The sequence below is a fragment of the Danio rerio genome, chromosome 16 (assembly GCF_049306965.1).
Source record: "Danio rerio strain Tuebingen ecotype United States chromosome 16, GRCz12tu, whole genome shotgun sequence".
NCBI classification, from domain to species: Eukaryota; Metazoa; Chordata; class Actinopteri; order Cypriniformes; family Danionidae; genus Danio; species Danio rerio.
The window spans coordinates 36209031-36230928 of NC_133191.1; the positions used below are offsets into that span (position 1 = coordinate 36209031).

Genomic DNA, 21898 nt, shown 5'->3' on the forward strand with positions numbered 1-21898 from the left:
CTTGACAACAGTCACATGTTGACTTGTAGACTGAGTCTGAGCCAATATCAGAGCAGAATGGCTCACTGTGCCAAATCAGCGTGTTTGCTTAGGAACCATTTCTGTTTGGTTTGTATTCGATGTTTGCATGCTTGAAGTGTTCTGCTCCTCTCTTGTGTATGTTGGCAACTTCACCTCTAGCACAGGAGGTCATGCCTCTTAAAGTCTGTCCAAGTGTCTCACTTCAGCAGCAGTCCTGGTGGGCCACTTTTAATAAGACAAGAACATCCCTAAAACTTCCTGTATGTGTGAAACTCTTCAACAGGTTGCCTATTCTGCTTTGAAAAAAAAAAACATTCCTCAAGAGGGAAAATGTGGTTTCAACCACAGTATCAAATGAATGGGAGAGAAAAAAAACATTGGACATGGCCCAAAATCTTACAAGATCCCTGTAGTTCCAAAATTCACAGAAGATGTTGGTTAATTACATTAGTATTGTGCAAGTTATAATCTTTGAAACTGTCAGATGAATCTTTTACAGTGCTGTGAAAATACACAAGCTTGTGGAAATTTAGTCAGTGTGACCATGATTGGTTACTGCATTCATTAAAGCTACAAAAACGTGTGATTGGTCATAATGCCCATTGTTGAAAAGCAGAACGTAAAAAGATTCGGAATCTAAATGAACACATGTCATGTAATGATGGACTATGACATGTAATTTTACATTTGACTTCAGTGACAACATAATAGCTTCGTTCAGACTGCACGATTTTCAAAGTCATTGGATCGTCATTGTTTTAACACTGCATGACTATCTGGAATAGTGTTCAGTTGCTGCTGTGTTCACACTGCATGATGGATCAGTGACAGAAAAACACACACTCCACAACTACAACGGAAACAATTTGAGGCAACTTTGTCCCAGTAATATGAAAATAACCCAAGATCACGCATGAGATCAGAGTTGAGAGTGGAGGTCAATAAATAATTTTGCAATGTGCTGCTACTGTGGCAAATGTTTCTGCTTTGTTTCTGTTTAATACTATTGCAGCTTTATTTATTCTGATATTCAGTTTTTAATTTAATTCCTCTTTATCTCTATAGTTCTTTTACAATGTAGATTGTGTCAAAACAGCATAACAAAGAAGTTCTATTCAACTGAAACTGTGTCCGTCCAGTTTTTAGAGTTGAAGTTCAGTTTAATTTAATTCAATGTACAGTAGTTTAAATTTTACTGCTGAAAGTCCAAACACTGAAGAGAAAATGCATTGGTGCGCAGCTCCACAAACCCAAACCAAGCAAACCAATGGGGGCAGTGGCAATGAACAAACTTCACCAATTGACAAAAGTGAAGGGAGGAAAACCTTGAGAGAAACCAGGCTCAGTTGATTTTCAATCTATAACTCCTCGCTGTACTCCACATTGCCTTTTGCTTTCTGAATGGCTGTAGGTCATCGCTGATGTGTTTTTCATTCAGAACACTTTCACTTTTCAGCATGATTTTCAATCACAGACTGGTCCATATATGCAGCATGCTAAATATCTCACAGGCATCTGCAGCACTTCTGCAATTCTCTTTGATCTTGATAACTTGCACTGATTGTCACACGGGTCAAAAAGCACCAATTTTCCTCCAATTTCAGCCATTTGTCAAATACTTCACAAAACCTGTCCGTGAGCAAAAATCATGGCTTAAATCTCACCCGCTTCAAATGCTGTCATTCAATTGAATGGGCCTTATCAGTGGGTATCAGCTGATAGATATGGGCCAGTAGGGGCCTTCTGTGCCTACTGGTATATATTATATATATATAATATAATATAATATAATATAATATAATATAATATAATATAATATAATATAATATAATATAATATAATTAGTATATGTAATCTTTAGCTGATTAACCATGTGGATGGATGATAACAGCCTTCTGAGCCCACTAGTAGGCCCATATCTATTGGCTGATAACGCCCATTAGAATAATAATATTTGAATTGGCTGAAAATCTTGCAGTGTGAACGTGACATTAGTTTAACGTGGTCTTTTGTTCATGGGCGGATTTAAGGATTTGGGGGCCCTAAGCAGTTCCAACCATGGGGCCCAACAGTCCTAAAATGCACCCTTTGTAGTTTTATGATTTTTTTATTTTAAAGTTTTTTTTTTTCATATCACTGAAATCTTCTTTTCTATGTTTTATCTTAATGAAATCTCTACATTTTAAATTATTTGTTTTCTTAAAATGAATTAACAACAAAAATAGAATAAATTTAAAATAATGAATTGTTTTTAAAACTGAATCTTTACCTGAATTGACTGCTCCATGATTAGGGGTGTAGCACACAATTATTTGGTAGACCCTCACCATAAAAAATACGATAAAAAACAATGTTATGTGTAAAATTTATACTTCTAGGCATTTATGGGGGGCCCCCAAATTTCCTGGGGCCCTAGGCACCTGCTTACTTTGCTTATTGGTTAAACCTGCCCCTGCTTATGTTAGATTTGAAGATAAATTTTGGTCAGCTGTGGGTCATATTTTTGCCATAAGAAACAAATAGGATTTAAGGAATACATTAAATAGATCAAAACATTTACATTATTATTTTTTTTAAATACTGTGATTACAAACAACTTCTTAAAAAAATTAAAAATAAAAAAAACATACCCCAACAAACTTGGTCTTCACATTTGCTTTCCCTCTTGCATATGTTTGCTGTATAAGGACGCTGCAGCCTGAACTTTCACCCTGTTGAATGTGTCTAAATATTTGCTGTCAACATATATGTATGGCCAACCTCAAGTTATTTTTTTAGCTAGTTCACTGGGGGAAGGGGGTGCTGGTTAGGAAAGTAAATGGCTTGTAAATGGCTCTCTCTGTCTGCCAGGAAGCTCTAATAAACGATGCAAAGGTGAAAGCCTGCTGAGATGGTTTATGTCCATGACCTGAATAAATAAACACCTGACTCTTTAATCTACAGTACATCGCCTTCATCGGCTCTCTTTAAGGATGTCTGAACAGCACTCAACACAACACACACATCCCCTTAAACACCTGCAAATTGTCTTATTTAGCATAAAAATCTAATTATGAAATAGCAAAGATGCAAGTGAACTTTGGCCACAAGCTGCTGAGTAAATTGAAGCTGATGTAGAGCTACTTGAGGAGATTCATCTGTTGATTTAAATAACAGAAGCATAGTATTAACACAGAAGCTCAAATTTCATGTTTTTGAGAACATTAATAGGTTGCTGTCTGGTTAAAAGATCAAAAAGAATGCTGAGCTGCAATATTAAGAGACACGCTTTTCAAACAGCATGAAACCAACACTTCAGACCATGAAGAAATTACGTTCCCTGACAAAGAACCCTCTATGAAACCATGAGAAGAAATATTGCCTAAGGCCATTCCTTTCAGAGCACACATTTAATAATTTATGTGCCCTTCTAGATATATTTTATCCATAGCTAGCTAGCACGCATGCTACAGAGAAGAAATGACTCTTTTATAGGACACAATTGTGAATTCCATCTGTCTCAGAAGTCAGAAATTCTGACCTTCCAGAAAAAATCTTAAACTGAAATGTCTCTCAGGCCATAAAGCCAACTCGGAATCTTAATATAGTAGCACATACTAGCAAAATGGCTGCTCAGTACATCAACAAGTGAAACTGTAGATGCGTATATATGGTTAGCATTATCATTTTTGTTTATCTGTGTTCAAACTCAATACAATCCAACCTTTTTTTCTGTAGGTGCTTTGACACTATCTATGTGAAATGCTGTTTTAATCAAAATATTTGTGTTACATATTATTTATAATCAGATCAGATGGAGTGTGAGAACCCAGAGTTACTGAAATGTGAATGAAAAGTTTCTCTATCCTTGTCTGGATATTGGATTTACCCTTTTAGATTACTCCTCTGAGGTTGTAGTTTGGTCCCTTGTTGACCTCTGTTCATTAAACCAGCTCTTTAATAAACTGCATTTATATCCTACCACTCTGTTTTCATACTTCCAGGACATTACAATATTATTGTTTTTAAAAAGCGGATAAAAAAATTCACTGAACTATCACAGACACATTTACATGGCCATCAGTAACCAATTTGCCTTAAGCAATAATATGATTAAGGTGTTTACATGAGTTGCTTTTTGAATGTTCCTTTTATAATCCCATTTTACATGTTATAGCACATAATTCGATTAATGTCATTGTGTCACAACGCTATCCTCATTTCCTTCTGAATTTCATGTAATTTTGAGTGTTTTATTGTTAATTTGTTCACATTAATTGCAGTTTGGCACTTTTACTTTCATTGAGGAACATTTCATGCATGCTCCTTAATCACAAGCTGAGTTATTGGATGAGAGTATATGAACCGCTGGAAGAGTGTAATTTTAATGAAATTTAATAAAGTTAAAAAACTCAGTATTTTGCGATGTATGTGCCGGCAATCCTTCACTGTCTGGGTAGGTGCAGAAAACAGTGTCAAACAGCCTGTGTGTATAGCCTATCCTGTCCCAAAATGCGGCGAAAGTCCTACATGACAGTAATAGGTTGATTGCAGTGTTTTAATAATGTTTCACATGATTAATTAGATTTCTGTTTAGTTTGATTATGACCTTAATTAGATTAAATTAATCAAAACTATATAAAAATAATAAATTAATAAATTATTTAAAGAGTAAAAAAATGGCTGTTTACAAGGTAGACCCGAGTATTGTCTCAATCGTATTAAAATTGGATTATTGGTGTCCATGTAAACATAATTAATGACAGTTAACTAACAATTACTAAATTATTGGTGTATCCTAAAGATTTTGTAATAAAAAAAATGGATAAGAAGAATAATGACATTTCTCGGTGCTTTCCAGAGTTTCCTAAAAGGAAGTGACATCACTTGGAGGAAGTCACATGGTTTTTCTATCAGAGCTTTAACCTTCTAAACTCTTTCTTTTTGTTATTGAATACCTGAAAAACATTACCAACATAGATCATCAATCAAACAACAACAAAGTCAGTCATTTGTCCAAGACACGTGGCAAGTTGTTCATTAAAGTCCTTGTTCATATTGCTTTTAAATTTGTTGATCCCTCAATAAACTCAAAATACATTTTCAATTCAATTTTAAATTTAGAACAAAAAGGTTTACACTTCAAAACTTGCTTTAGCTAATATGAAATTGGCCAACAAAAAAATACTTTCCTTTTTACATTAATAAAAAACGAAAGATAACATTCTTCTTCATTCATTCATTTTTTTTTCGGCTTAGTCCCTTTATTAATCTGGGGTCGCCACAGCAGGATGAACCGCCAACTTATCCAGCATGTTTTACGCAGCGGATGCTCTTCCAGCTGCAACCCAGCACTGGGTAACACCTATACACTCACATTCACACACATACAGTACGGACAATTTAGCTTATTCAATTCACCTATATATCACATCCGGAGAACCCGAAGGAAACCCACGTGAACACGGGGAGAACATGCAAACTCCACACAGAAATGCTAACTGACCCAGCCAAGGCTTGAACCAGCGACCTTCTTGCTGTGAGACGACAGGGCTACCAAATTCACCACCATGCCGCACCAACATAATCTTTTATAAAATCAAGAATATCACCCCAAAATGAAATTCCAAGTTTTCGGATTCACTAAGCAAAAAGAACAGTTGGTGTTAATATCATTACTAAGCCTTTTAAGATTACACTTGTCTGGATAGCATCTATGAATCAGTTTAAAGGTAACTTCTCTTATTTTGTAAAGATTGTCATGCCTTTTTATAACCAATATAACAGAGTTGAACAGAACTTAGGGACAGACACAAAATGTAGAATGCTCTGATCAATCGGCTGAAGATCGGTATTGGCTGATAATCACATTTAATGACTTGATCGGTACTTGCCAATCCGGCGGATGTCATGAACCGATTACAGTTAATTGTTTAGGAGTTTACAAGCACAGGAAGATGCAAGTGCGTTCCCATATATTATACATAGCCAACAGTAGCTTCAATACGCAAGGAGGTAAATGATGTGTGGAAGCATGATTCGCTCGCATCACAACAGCTAAAATATATACAGATGCCGTGTGACATTTGTTTATACAGTCTGTTGGTTAAACTTGCAAGTGATGGTCTCTTTGTTCCAAGTGCAACCATTTTATTTACTGTGTTTTGAGCTGCTGTGACACGAGCGGAGCAATTGTTTGTGATTTTTCTTTACAATTTTTACATGCGTGTTATATTATTACATGCTTACACCTAAATGGTAAAAAGAAATGTGTTTAAAGGATTATATGCAACATGCTTAATTTATTCACTTAGGTAAGGTGAGATCTCCACCTAAGTATCATACCTAGAGGGAAAATGTGCTTTAATGCATTATAAAGCTTGAAGCTTTAGAATCGGTACTCAGTCGATCACCATGACAAGGAATTGGTACTTTGTATCGGCTGCAAAAATCCTGATTGGAGCATCTCTAACAAAATGTACTAAATATTACTGAAATTACAAACAGTACAGAAAATAGACATTTTGTGCAAATGTCTTTAATTTAGTAAAGTGAAGACACTAAAAATATGAAATTAGACTTCATTATTTCATGATTACAGAAGCTGAATATATGATTCAGGAGGCAGAGAGACAGGCAAAACCAAATGTCCCTAAATACACATGCAAACATAGTTTTATATATCGTATATATATCGTATCGTTTTATATATCGGATATATATTGTACAATTTGTATTAGTCGGCGGCATGGTGGGTCAGTGGTTAGCACTGTCACCTCACAACAAGAATGTCGCTGGTTCGAGTCTCAGCTGGGTCAGTTGGAATTTCTGTGTGGAGTTTGCATGTTCTCCTCGCATGTGTTTCCTTCGGGTGCTCCGGTTTCCCCCACAGCCCAAAGACATGTGCTATAGGTAAACTGAACTGACTGAATTGGCCGTAGTGTATGTGTTTGTATGTGTACGAGTGTGTATGGTTGTTTCTCAGTACTGGGTTGCGATAACAATAAAAATGTATCTTGACGATTCAAAATCTACCTGCAATTCTAGGGTCACTCAAAAATTGAGACTAGGCATGAATGTAGAATTATTCAGAATTAGTGGTGGCCAATTCTCCATCATATCTGCATGAATGAAACAGTAAAATGTGACTTATACGCAAAAGGTAAGTTATGTGTTTTTTCTTTTCAGAAAATGTGATATATAATTGGTCACAATGTTTTGGTAACATAGAAATTAGACCTTGAATTGACAGAGAGAGCTCATGATGATATTTGTTGCGGCATTTTCCCAACACTGGAGGGTGGAGACCACAGTCTGAAGCAGTGAGATCACCTTTCTCTGTTCAAACTTGACAGAGAACATCACAGTGAAGGATGCTGATGTGAGTGCACACTGAGGAACCTGAAGAACTAACACTTTCCCTGAGTGCCTGTGAAAAGTGAACAAGACTTAAAGGCATTTCATGACATGGTAGACAGAGAATTGGAAAACAAGATCCACCAAATATAAGAAAAGGGGCAATATATATATAAATCTAAATCTAAGAATTTGTGTTGTTTTGTTTCTACACATAACAAAAAGGCCTCTTCAATATTAAATAATTTAACAACTCAAATTGCCTGTGTCTCATTAAGAGGAAGAATTAGCATCTTGTGATTAATCTCAGTGAATGAAGCAAGGAGAAAATTACTTTCTAAAGAGACTCAAGTGAAGGGTGAATAAACAAATCTTTTAAGTTTTCATATCACAAAAGAGTGGGATCTATGTAACGTTTTCAACAGCATGTTCATATAAGGTCATTTATGGGTATTTATTCACTTCAAACATTTAAATGACTCTAAACTGGAAAGTGGTGAAGTAAACATGAAGTGTACAGCACTTAACCTTCCTTGTGTGAATATCAGCATTAAGTATATAACTTCATCAGTAATTAAGAAAAAAAGATTTTAAAAAATAATTAGAATTTCATAAGACTTACCTATTTGGGCAAAATAAAGACGTGTTTGCATAAAAAAGTCTGTTACATTAATAATAATAATAATAATAATAATAATCATTTAAAAAAACTCACTGGCCTCTAAACATCAATCAAAAATCAAACTTCTGTACTACATAAATGAAAAACGCAGGAGGCAAAATAACATAAAACTTTCAAACAGAAATACTAAGACAAAAAAAACAACATATTTTTCTTTATTTTTCTATAATATCTGTAATTTAGTGCAATATTTACTATAACTTGAACTGCATTTTCACTTTTTTCCCTATTTCTTTTACAATAGTCACTATTTTTACTCATTCTATAACCACACACAAGAAACTGAAAAAGAAAGAATTTATAGACACCTTAAAGTCAATTTGTACCATAATATTTATATTTGTTAAACTTTACTAACCTTTTTTTTTTTAGAGCTTTAATAAAGTCATTCTTTTCTCATGGTGCAAACAGAAATGAATCTGCTGTTTAGTCATTTCAAACTTTGCATTAATCAAGACTTTCATTGAGACCCAACAGTATAATGTTTCCAGATATGCATAAAATGCATTGAGCCATTATTAAACTAATTTTTAATCTGTGTGCATGAAAAAACAATTGTGAGATTAAATGAATTTTAAACAGCCTAATTTATAGTTGTATAGTTATAATATACTTTTTTTTTATAAGCCTTCCATATTTATCACTGGAGATTGTGACAAAAATCTATTTAAAAAAATTACATATTATTATTATTATTATTATTATTATTATTATTATTATTATTATTATTATCTACTCTCTGTCACAATATCATTATTTTATGTAAGTAAAAAGTATAAATTAATAGTAATGCATTCAATAAAAGCACAAAATTTTAACCTTTACAAATAAGACAGTGATGGTAGCAATGATAATAACAGATCAGATAAATAATATAAATAATATTATAAACATATATAAAGGTTTAAAAATAAAAAAATAGGAAAAAAATAAATAAACATGTATAAATAACACAAATACAGAGGAAAGAGGAAAGAATGACTTGTGTCCGTGATATTTCCAAAATAATTAGCATAATAATCCAAGAATCTATTCCTTTCATTGTTTTTAACCAAGATGAAATTTATTAAATACACCAATTTTACTTTTTAAAAATGTTTAAAAAGGCGGCTGTGAATTCAAGAATTTCTGTTTGTGAATAAAATATTTCTCATACAAAATAAAAACGGGAAATTTGATATAGAAGTGTATCTGTCGGTTGGAAAATTCTCAGAATAGATTTTAAAGTAATTGATAGGCTTACTGTGGTACGTTTTCGGTCACCTTTAATGAAATATTGGCAGAACTGCCTTTAACTAAGGTAGCTATATAGTGTGGTTTGTATTGTTTTAGTTTGTTTGTCTTTTGTACTATTGGACCTTTGTGTCTGGAATAGAGAGAATTAGGCCTATATAAAAAAGTTAATATAGTTCTCTGGTTTATCGGTTTTACGTTTGTTTAAGCAATATTGATTATCTAGAAACAAAATGAAGAGCGTGACGACATTGTCGCTCATAAAATCTGCATATTGACGTCCACGCAAATTTGGAGGCGTCCTTTTAACTCCGAGCCCCCCTGCCCGCGTATTTACCACATCATGTACACGGACACAAGTGTCGGTGATGTGGGAACGGAACCGAACCACAATGAAGCGCCGCTGCTGGGCTATTGTGCGCACAGTGGAACGAATCAGTGGAAAGCCCCATTGAATCACAGACATAAACGACCCTTTGAATTGTCAAATAAAGATTTATTCAGATCCCTTGACTCAAAAGATCAAGTGCTGTACGAGCCTCACTTTCTCTGCTCCAACGCCGAGAGCATGATGGTCCCTCCCCTATTTTAAACTCTTTGTGAAAATCTTGTTGGGACTTTTTTCCTCCCTTTCCCTTAAACGTCAAGTGTAATTCCTACCAAGGACTTCGTCTCTGAGCTCTCCTTGTCTAGAAGGTGGAGCAGATATGAGAAGAAACGGACTATACACCACGAAGCCTCTGAGATGAAATAACTTTTTTAGACGGTTCCTGCTAAATTAACAAGCATCTGTTTGCGGATTGAAACATCTCCAATCAATCGAATGATAGCAGGTATGATGCCTTTCACCTTTAGAGAAGAGCACTTTTATTACTTGTAGTTATTTTTGTCATTTATATTTGCACAACTTTCTGGTCTGAATAATAAAAAGACTTATCTTTTAAAATAATGTGTAATATCAGTCAAGATCATTTTAAGCATTTCAGGTGGCCTGTATTTATGAATTGAAAACTTCTAAATGATGAGCTACAATAAAAAAAGGTTGTTTACTTGTTTAGCAAGTTCAGTGAATACATTAGACATTTTAAAAAGTCCATTTACAACTATACAACTGAACCAGTTAACTATGCATATTGTTAATATACGACTATATTCATTAGTAATGAAACTGGTGTATGTTTACTTTATGAAGATTACCTAAACATCTAACTATCCATTGAAAATAATGAGTGTCTTTTTGGAAACCAGTACTTTAGATAATGTGATTTACATACTCATTAAATTATGAAATTACCAAGTCAAACTTTAAACCGACAACTTTGAATGAATTAGCATGTTTAATTTAATTTGAAGGATGGCACGGTGGCCCACTGTCGCCTCACAGCAAGAAGGTCGCTGGTTCGAGTCCTGGCTAGGTCAGTTGGCATTTTTGTGTGGAGTTTGCAAATTCTCCCCGTGTTTGCGTGGGTTTCCTCCAGGTGCTCCAGTTTCCCCTACAGTCCAAATACATGCGGTACAGGTGAATTGAGTACACTAAATTGTCTGCATGTGTGTGAATGAGTGTGTATGGATATTTCGGGCATCCGCTGTTTAAAACATAGGCTGGAGAAGTTAGCGGTTCATTCCACTGTGGCAACCCTTGATGAATAAAGGGACTAAGCCGATGGAAAATGAATGAATGAATTAATGAATTTAATTTGAAATGGTGTCAGTAGCGCCACCATTTGGTTGATCAAGTTGGTTGAAAGGTTCTGAGATTTCTCAGAACATTTGTGTGATGCTTACATACGGAGGGAGATTGTAAAAAATATTTTTACTAGTTTTTTGTATACAAATATAACTTCTCACTAGTCTAAACTTGTTCTACATTGTTTTTGTTTTGCTTTTTTGTTGTTGGGTGTCCAAATCAGATAGATTCATTACATAAAAGGCATCGGAAATGTCACTGGAAATGTCCCAGCAAGTGATGGAGAAATGTCAGGTTGCAGACAGTTGCTCATTTTAGCAAGATAACTGTTGATTGAGAGATCAGACCGGGTGTCAGACTCCATTTATCTGTTTTGTTGACTTTTTAAGGTTTGAGCTGTCTGTGCATTTCTCCTCATAGTCATAGTTTGTTTGGATGTCTGTAAGTTTTTGCTTCTCCTGTCCCCCTCCAGTAGGGATGCATCAGATTTGTCATTGCCTGAATCCAAAGCTTCCTCACTCGCACATTTCCCCCCTCACACTTTCACTGAGGCCACACAGTATTGTCTGTGCAGACTGATTCTCACAGACAGAGCGGCTGATGTGGATAATCTGCACCGACGGCATGTCATAGTGAAGTGTGAGGTGGGAGTAGAGGGATTTAAGCTCCCCAAGGGAAAATGTATTGAATCAAGTATGCAGTAGCATTATAGATTCCAGTCCAGCCCAGAGCTGACTGCTGATTAAAAAATGTTGCTGCAGTCTGTGTTTTCTTGGGCAGTGCTCAGCATTCTAACATATGATGAATGTGTGAGAGTAGTCGCTGTGAAGTGCTTTTGCTTATCTATGTGTGCTCATGTGTGTGTGGATAATCTTCCATCATGCTGCACTCAGACCTGCACTTTAGCTATTAATGCTAGTCCAATTTGAAACATTGTTAATATGTTTTTGTTGTTTTTTCTTCAGTTAGCGGTCTTTTACTTACACTTTGTTTTGAGTTATAAATTACAACATTTAGTGGTTTTCCATTGCATAATGCTGTTGTTGTCATCAATAGGAATGTCTAATTTCATGTCTCTATTATATCACACACACACACATATCTGGTATCACAATCTCTGAAAATCAATGCATCTTGCATTATGTTATGTCTTTTATTCGTTTCCTTTTTTTGCTTAGTCCCTTTATTAATCTGTGGTCACCACAGTGGAATGAACCGCCAACTTATTCAGCATATGTTTTACACAGTGGATGCCCTTCCAGCTGCAACCCATCGCTGGGAAAGTTATGTCTTTCAATACTGCTAAAATATTGGTTGTCATTTTAATTGTAGCCTACTATAATTAGTGCTTGGTAGATTACTTGGTACTTTTGAATTACTTTTAGATTATTTATGCCCTAACTGGTTTGATTATTGTTACCTTCAAAAATTTATTCATTTGTTCATTTTCTTTTCGGCTTAGTCCTTTAATTAATCTGGGGTCACCACAGCGGAATGAACCGCCAACTTATCCAGCATATGTTGTACACAGCGGATGCCCTTACCGCTGCAACCAATTACTGGGAAACATCCACACACACTCATTCACTACAGACAATTAAGCTTACCCAATTCACCAATACCAGATGTCTTTGGACTAGTGGGGGAAACCGGAGCACCCAGAGCAAACCCACACAAATATGGGGAGAACATGCAAACTCCACACAGAAATGCCAACTGACACAGCCGAGGCTTGAACCAGCAAACTTCTTGCTGTGACGCGAACGTACTACTCACTGTGCCACCGCGTCGCCCCTTACCTTCAAAAAGATAAATAAAATATATTATTTTGTTTCCACATAAACAGCAACATAAAATGCTTTTAAAAAAGTGTTTGAGTTGTTGAAAATGTAATAATTAAGAGTAAATGCATAAAAATTTGTAAAAAAGAATAATGTGTAAAAATGTAATTGATAAAAAGTAACTGTACTCTGATTAGCATATATATATATATATATATATATATATATATATATATATATATATATATATATATATATATATATATATATATATATATATATATATATCAAATATATATATATATATATATATATATATATATATATATATATATATATATATATATATATCCCAATTATAATGATTACATTTGTGGAATCTGATTAGATACAGATTACATGTAATCAGTTACTGCCCAGGAGTCACTATATTATTGTTAGCGTTTACCTTGTTGCTTTGCCGATTGTTGAAGTAATTCATATTCCATGAACTATTCAATATGTAAATATAATATTCCACCTGTTTATTTGGTTATGCATTAAAATACGACATAATGTAAAGTCAGCTCCAATTAAAAAATAATAATAAACACAACACATCAGGACCTTGAAAGACCCCTTACATATGCCATTCTGCAAACAGATATTTAAACATTGATAAAAATTGTAATTTATAGACCTGGAAATGTGATGGAAATGTATACAAACATTAAAAATAGATAGAAACATACATTATTCATATTTATGCCAAGAACCATGCATAATCTAATGTCATTTTTCTTGCACACCCATATGACAGAAAAGGCCACGTTAATGCATCTGGGGACCTTGATTTCTGTTATAAAATCACTGCTTTGTAGCTAGTATTTATCTATGTGATTTATGGGAACATCATATTAAGCATAAACGAGTGAAGTATATTTTCATCACTGTGCAAATTGCTGATATTGTGGAAAAATAAATGCCCTCTGCATGTCCAAAATCTTTTTCTGTAACATAATACATAAATGTATTCATACCCTACTCATAGTCTTGTGTATCTGCAGTATATGCGTGTAGGTGCATGTGTGTTTCAATTATCATATAATTTTATGGTAAGACTACCAATTGCATTACTGTCCTCGGAAGCCTAGTATATACTTATAACTGACATTTAGCAAGACAGTATGAAACTTTTCCAAACCACTGACTCAAAAGCTCAATATCCTTACAGACCCAGGCAGCCACAAACCTCTAGTCTCCACAGGCAGTGTTTTTTTTTCACTCTAATAGCAGATATCTTCTGTTAGATGATGACTAGTTCGAAATGTGAACATTTTTGTGTGCTATTTGAGTCATTTGTTTAGTCTCTAACGCTAATGCAGCAAATCTGGCATCCACAAATGATTTTCCAAATAAAATGTTATGTGTGTTTTATATAAAAGCATAATCTAAAGTTTTGGATTCTGTGGAAATATTGTTGACTTAAGCGTATTAGGAATGGATATAAAGGTCTGTGGAATGTGGTGATGGGCGATGAAGAGTACTGTACTGTATATACACTCACATATATACAGAGAAATGGTGCTTCGAAGTCTGATTATTTGTCTCCCCCTAGTGGTCAGGAGAATAATAATATAATTCTCTATTTTCAAGCCTTTCCTTCTGATATGATTTTTGGGTGTCTTCCATATCTGATACAGATTTCAGGTCTAAGAGCTCCTACTAAAGAGCTGATGTACTAAAACAGGCTTACTAATATTTCAAGATGTTCAGGACTAGGACCAGGAATGAGATACACTAATCAAATGTGAATTCTGTAAGAAATTTAGTCCAAAGAAACCCCAAAAATAAATGAAGACAAATGCATTACCTGTGCAAAAGTATCACCTGTGCAAAAGTCATTTGCATATGTGCAGTGAAATTTACACCAGTTTCATTGTCCGAAATCTAGAAATGGTCTAATTTTTGGAGATGGAAGGGTCCATGGCTCTACTATTGGAGAAAGAGTGACAGGCATTCACATGTGCCTTTCATAACCAATCACATTACAGCCTTGAAGAACACTACATTCAGTTTCTGTCAGAGTTCTGCCTCAGTCAGTTACTTCAGTTAGATCCTGTTGAAAACAATTAGCCCACACTCCATCCTACCTGTCACAGCCACAAAATTGTCATTGACTTATCTAATAAACCAGCAGCAATACATTCAGCATAGTAAAGCCTTTCTTACACTGACATCCATTTAAAAACATGACCTCCATAACTGAGTTAATCAGCCTTTTAGCTGATGTTTGTAGGCTAGCCGCTTTGTACATAGCCTAGCATATGCATAAAGTGAGATAAACCTTGACTTTTAGATGACAGCAAAGTGAAAGTATGATCGTTTTAGCAAACATTTTGGAACATCTTATCCAGCCAGTTAGTATTAATGTAGAGCTAGAGATAAGACATCACTTACCTCAGTCTTCCTTTGGTTCTCCAATAGTACATGGATGCAGCCTCCTCCTCCACCCGAGTTCCATCTTCTCTGCTCAGTGTTTATGAAGCTAAACCTATATATTTCAAGAGTGTCTAGCAGAGGTAATTTGCACTATTTGACTTGTTATATGACTCCGCCCACCAATGCCTGGATTGAACAGTCAAAATAACCAATAATGCTTCCTCACTGCACCATCAGTGGTTTGAAGATTTAGATATGTAGTGGTGTGAACTTTAGACACAATCTACAAAATGTTTTAAATATTGTAAATAAAAATTGAAATAGGTGTTTAATAAAAGATGTTTTTTATTAAAGGCAGGGTAGGAAGCGATTATTTTATTGATTGTTTAGGTGGCATCCATTTGATAAATATTCTCATTTAAACTGAATATGGTATTTTTCATACAGTTTTATTATGTAGCCTGGATACTGAAGCGCAAATATTTGTTATTTTCACTAAAAATAAATTCTATAGTGTAAATCAGGAGTGCTCAACTCTATTCCTCAAGATCTACCTTCCTGCAGATTTCAGCTTCAACCCTGATCAAACGCACCTGAACCAATTAATTAGGACCTGAACAGCACTTGATAATTACAGGCAGGTGTGTGTGATATGGGTTGCAGCTGAAATCTGCAGGAAGGAAGATCTTGAGGAACAGTTTTGGTCACCCCTGGTGGAAATAGAATATATCACTATTTCCATGCATTGTATTATGCTAATAAAATACTATATTTTTTACTTAATGTATACATAGCCATTGGTGTACAGTTGATGACAAAAGCCCTTCTGTGAAATTGTAATTCTGTTTCAAATATTTTTATAGAGCTGTTTAAAGAACAGATTTTGTCTTTGCTATGATGACAATACATAATATTACATAACAAACATTATATTTGAATACTGAATATTATATATTTAAGTTGTTTTGCAAGATATTCAGCTGGGTGGCACTGTGGTTCAGTGGTTAGTGCTGTCACCTCACAGCAAGAAAGTTGCTGGTTCGAGTCCCGGTTGGACCAGTTGGCATTTTTGTGTGGAGTTTGCATATTCTCCACGTGTTTGCATATTCTCCACAGGTTTCAGGTGCTCTGGTTTCGCCTACAGTCTAAAGACATGCACTATATGGGAATTAGGTAAACAAATTTGGCCAGAGAGTGATTGTAAGTGTATTGGTGATTACAAGTACTGGGCATCTTCTGTGTAAAAGATATGCTTAAATAGTTGATGGTTCATTCTGCTGTTGTGACCTCTGATAAATAAGGGACTAAGCCGCGGGAAAATGAATGAATATTTTTCAGCTTTAAGTGAAGGCTTAACTAGGCTGATTAGGTGAACTAGGCTAGTCATTGGACCAAAATGGTTTGTTCTGAAGCCAAAAATTATTTCTTGAGGGGTACTAATATTGATCTCAGCAAAAATTAAGGGTTTCTCCATAAAATAAATAAATAAATAAATAAATAAAATCCCTTGCTCTATTGAACACCACTTAGGAAATATTTGAAAACGAATACAAATTTTATGGGCGGTTTAATAATTGAGTCTTCAGCTGTATATTTCCTACACCTCGTAAAGATTATCAAACATACAAGCAACAAAAACTGATATATTTAATTGATTTTAATTCTCTTTTTTGTATTTCTTTCTGGTTTAGGGGTGTCTCTGAAATGGGCCCGGTACCCTTAACGCTCCTGCTTTCCATCTCAGCACTGGCTGTGTTGGGGTCCACCACAGTGGACGATCCCACAGGTGACTACACCTGGCCACAGAGAAAAATACCACTGGTACAAGAGAAGCAAACCGTGCACCTAGAAAGTTCAGAGTTTCTGGCCAAGCCTCAAAATGATCTTCACGGAATATGTGGCATCGAGTGCCAGCAGCGTCTCCCGGAGCCCAGTCTGGATGATCTGGAGCAGCTACTGTCCTATGAGACCATGTATGACAACGGGACACGCACACTCACGACTGTCACCGTACAAGACCTAAATGTGAGCAACGACTGGACAGGAGCTTCTCAGTTGCACACTCGGCACAGACGGGAGGTCTACGGCACAGATACACGATTTACCATCACCGACAAGCAGTACTCCATGAAGTATCCCTTCTCCACTTCTGTGAAGATCTCCACGGGATGTTCTGGGGTGCTGGTGTCTCCCAAACATGTCCTGACAGCAGCTCATTGCATTCACAATGGTACGGACTACCTGGATGGGGTACAGAAACTCAGCGTTGGTGTGTTGAAAGAGCGCTCACGGCGTAAGAATGGACGGAAAGGGAAGGGACGGAAAGGAAAAGGCCAGAGAAAGCACGAGGAAGAGGAAGTTGATGAAAATGGAGAGATTGTAGAGAAGCAGCAAGAGCGTAAGAGCAAAGGTAAAGGCAGGAGGAATCGGAGCCGTCGTAGTACTGACTCAGAACAGCCCTCATTCCGATGGACAAGGGTGAAACAGATGCAGGTGCCGAAGGGATGGTTTAAAGGCATCTCTGAAAATGTTTTAGCTGATTATGATTACGCCGTCCTGGAGCTTAAGAGAGCACAGAAGACTAAATTCATGGATCTTGGAGTCATTCCCTCTGTCAAGAAGTTGCCTGCTGGTAGAATCCACTTCTCTGGTTTTGATGATGACCGACCAGGCAACTTGGTGTACCGTTTCTGCTCTGTGTCTGAGGAGTCCAACGACCTGCTGTACCAGTATTGTGATGCCAAGCCTGGCTCCAGTGGCTCGGGTGTCTACATTCGCCTCAAAGAACCAGGCAAGAAGAAGTGGAAGCGTAAGATCATTGGGGTGTTCTCAGGTCACCAGTGGGTGGATGTTAACGGGGGGCAGCAGGATTACAACGTGGCTGTCCGAATCACTCCTCTAAAGTACGCACAGATCTGCCGGTGGGTCCATGGAGACTCCAGCCAGTGTCGGGACACCTGAGAGACTCTGTCCCAGCTCCCACCAACACTTGTGCCTCCCATCCGTGCCCTACACAAACTGCTGCATTCAACAACACTAGGAACTAAAACATTCCTACCATTGAACTTTTCCAAGCTATTTTGATACCTTAATTTATTTTATTAGACAACTTTTGTTAGGAATCAGATAGAGAGAATGTATTTCTAGATTCTGCTGTCCTAAACGAGAACTAATTCTGTCCTAATCTGTCGTTTTGAATTAGAAAATGTACTTCGGTCAGTGTTGTTTGCTATGGGAGGCAGTTGTTTTGTCTGGATATCTTGTAGTAGAGAGCTAAATCTGATGACCAGTTGACACAAGAAAAGCAAACACCTTTTTTTCTTAGAGAAGTTTTCATTTTTATTTTTGGATTGTTTTCTTTTCTTTTTGATTTGAAGAAGCAGTATCAAAGTACTGGTGTTCTTTGAAATGGTTTTATCTTGTTATCATTATTATAAATGTTATGATCGTGTGCCTTTGATAGTATATAAGCTGTCTTAATGGGCTTATACAGTTGGTTCTGCCTTTAGTATCACAATGCAGGCAGTTAGAGGTTTAACCTCCTGATTTAATGTCCTTGTTGACGTTTGGTGCTAATTTAATTTTAAGATATAAAACATTTGAGGACCTGTCGGAGTAACAGCCTACTGTAGAACTGTAAGTATGTATTTAATGTAAGGCTCATATTATGAGTTTCATTCTCATGTTGTTCTTATTTGAAAAGAATTACACAGGGTTATTTAAATTTAGGTCAATGTTAACTGTCATTGTAATTGCTAAAAGAGAACGCCTTGTAGCTTAATAGGTAATACAAATGGAAAATCTTAATATAAAATTGATTTTCTCAAATTTATTTGCATACTTTTTTCATTTTGTACAATTTTTCTAAATGTTTGTTATTAAGGACCAAATAAACAAAGAGGTACATGTATTGATGTAAGAGGACAAAATTATGTCTTTTTTTAGGTCAGATGTGCATATCTGACAGATTTAGATTTAAGCATGCTTTTAATTTCTTCATAGGCCCAAATTAAGATCTTTTAAAAGTGAAAATAATTATTGTACATTTTAATTATTACGAGGCAAGACAAGTTTATTATATAGCACATTTCATACACAATGGTAATTCAAAGTGCTTTACATTAACAGGATGCATGTCAACTTACATTAACCCTAACCCCAACCTGTCACTTATGAGAATTAGTTGACATGTAGATGCAATGTAACAAACAGACCATCAAAATAAAGTGACTGTAACAAGTATAAGAAAATTAAAACAAAGAATAACAAATATTAAAAACAGATTAAAACTGAAAATAGCTTTAAAAACTATGAATAAGCAGCCGCGTTATGGATGAGGTGCAACTATCTGACTGTCTTTTTGGGAAAGCCAGTGAGGAGTCCATTACAGTAATCCACCCTGCTGCTGATAAAAGCATGAAGTCCTCACAGGAAACAAACCATCTAATTCTTGCAATGTTTTTGAGATGATAATATGCTGATTAACTTACTTTGACATGACTATTGAAACTAATATCTGACTCTAGAATCACATTAAGATTCTTGATTAGAAAGTTATGTACAATATTACAAATATAATCATAGTTTTAATTTTGCATATTCAACTTAAATAGATAATGTTTTTCATTATTGACATGAAAGAAGACACAAGAGGAAACCAGTAGGCAATTCTTCCCATCAGTGTTTATTGCATCTCAAAGGGCTTACATGCACTATTTATGGGTGTCAAATATGAATCAATAAATAAAATAAAAATTCTTTCAATAGGACTTTGTAAAAGAGAAATCCTTTGTCAACAGGGAAAGTGAGTTACAGAGGTTTGGCTATGCCGGGTCGTCAATCAAACCTTTCTGTAACACTGTTTAACAGTGACCTCCTGATAACTTTTACAAAGATCTAAGAGTCTATCACTGCTAATTAACCTACGCCCTATAATCTATGAAACCGACTTATTTTTTTCAAACATCTCCTCCACACTCCATTTTGCTGTGCAAACTACAGTACCACCACTCACCAACAGAGGGAGCATGAATAAACCGTAACATGTAACAAACAAGGTTCAGGGTTCATATTATGTAGTATGAGAGGCTAAGACGGAGAACCAAACATGTGAACGGGGTCTTTTACAATTATACAAAATAACACTACATGTACAGTACCAGCTTCAATTTGGATTTCATACAAGCACAAGTAACTATGAGACTCAAACACAGCATTCCACTTGACTACAACTGTGAAATCTTGGGGACTTTTTTCTTCATTTTTTTAACAGGTTACCTGTTTAACAAGTCGCTGTACATATTTGTTATTTTAAGACACTGCAAAAGGCCTTCCTTAAAGATTTGTAGTGCTGACAAACTTTTGGGGAACATCGTATGAGAGCATGTAAACATTGATCTAACAAAAAAAAAGTTTAAATCAAGGAAAACATTTTTGGAAAAACAACACCAGTTAAAAAACAAAAATGACGTGATCACAAAAAGAGTTATCTAGGAAAGAGGAGCCTGGATATGTTGATCATTTATGAGCAATTTATAAGTAATTCATATATATATATTAAATATTTTATATATCTGTAAACAAACATGTCAATCCATGATGACAACAGCATGTCTTATTTTCCGATTACCAGGTTCACATCAATAAGTTGTCCACAGATAAAAATTTGAGCAGAGGAGAAATCTTTTCATCACTGAGGAGAATATACACAGATCACCTTCTGCAAATGATACATTGCACCAAAACTAACATACAACAGAAAGCGCTTGAAGAACACACACACACACACGCACGCACACCATTCATTTCAAACTTAAATACTGGAAAATTTGACATACATATTCATCTTTTTTTAATCCTTCATTTTCATTTGTGTTTTTTTAATCATTTTCTTGTTTCTTCAAAACAAAGGGGAACATTGAAATGAACACGTCTTCATTTTTCGGCTTGTTTTCTCTACGATTTACTTCACGTTTGTGCTACAACATGACACAGGAATGCTGGGTGGGGCAGAGTGGGCGGGGTTGTTTGAGATGGGGGCAGGGCCAGTGGATATCCAGTTGCAGGCTCCTCGGGCGTCTAGGATGTAAACAGACAGCAGACCTCTCTCACTGGAGCTCAGTCTTTCAGAAAACAAATACTGTCAAACAAACAAAAAAAACAGAAAACATGTCACCTTACATTAGGGGTCTCAAACTCTGCTAGGCACAGTTTCCTCCAACCCTATACAAACACAGCTGATGCAACTAATTAAGGGCTGTTTATCAATATGCGTTCTTCAGTGATCTTACATCCTTGTGTAACATTAACATCAACTTTCAAAATTCAGTTCCAAAACTCAAGACCGCAAGAATGGAGGACGCATGAAACGTCCTGCATATGTTCTTGGAATTGAGGATGTACCGATGCAGACTTGAGCACCGAACTCGCTCTCGCAGTCCCAGAAGTGATTGCGACTGAATAAAGGAGGTGGGAAGCACAGCATTTTAAATAGATTTATTATTTATTATTAATTATTAATCATTAGCATGAACATTTTAATAGAGTGGCGCAGTGGGTAGCACTTCACTCCGCTGGTTCAGAGCATTTCTGAGTGGAGTTCTCCCCGTGTTCGCGTGGGTTTCCTCCAGGTGCTCCGGATTCCCCCAAAAGTCCGAAGACATGCAGACATAAATCGATGTATGAATGCTGTGATGTTTAAATAATTTTCTGTTTAAAATGCGTAAAGGTCATGTGATC

At 35.8% G+C, this 21898-nt stretch overlaps 3 protein-coding genes across 7 annotated transcripts in view; 1 reads left to right on the top strand and 2 right to left on the bottom strand.

The window, feature by feature from the left end:
• Window positions 1–15251, bottom strand: part of me1 (malic enzyme 1, NADP(+)-dependent, cytosolic) — a 167993-nt gene extending 152742 nt beyond the window's left edge. The window contains exon 1 of one of the 2 annotated variants that reach the window (XM_073925316.1): window positions 15179–15251. The gene's annotated coding sequence lies outside the window, so the exon portion shown is untranslated. Of the gene's footprint in view, window positions 1–2651; window positions 2744–15178 lie in introns of those variants that run through there. The other variant, XM_005158369.6, reaches the window with a different exon arrangement.
• Window positions 10002–18988, top strand: prss35 (serine protease 35). The gene is made up of 2 exons (NM_001002212.1): window positions 10002–10104; window positions 16852–18988. The coding sequence occupies exon 2, from the start codon at window positions 16865–16867 to the stop codon at window positions 18119–18121; it is 1257 nt and encodes a 418-aa protein (NP_001002212.1). The 5' UTR covers window positions 10002–10104; window positions 16852–16864; the 3' UTR covers window positions 18122–18988.
• An 835-nt stretch (window positions 18989–19823) lies between these two features.
• snap91a (synaptosome associated protein 91a) overlaps window positions 19824–21898 on the bottom strand; it is a 54243-nt gene continuing 52168 nt past the window's right edge. For all 4 annotated transcript variants that reach the window (XM_073926192.1, XM_068214166.2, XM_005158377.6 and 1 more), the window contains one exon: window positions 19824–21299. The gene's annotated coding sequence lies outside the window, so the exon portion shown is untranslated. The remainder of the gene's footprint in view (window positions 21300–21898) is intronic.

Bases quoted from the DNA above. Each gene is read 5' to 3' on its own strand.
- prss35 (NM_001002212.1), top strand. From the start codon at position 16,865: ATGGGCCCGGTACCCTTAACGCTCCTGCTTTCCATCTCAGCACTGGCT.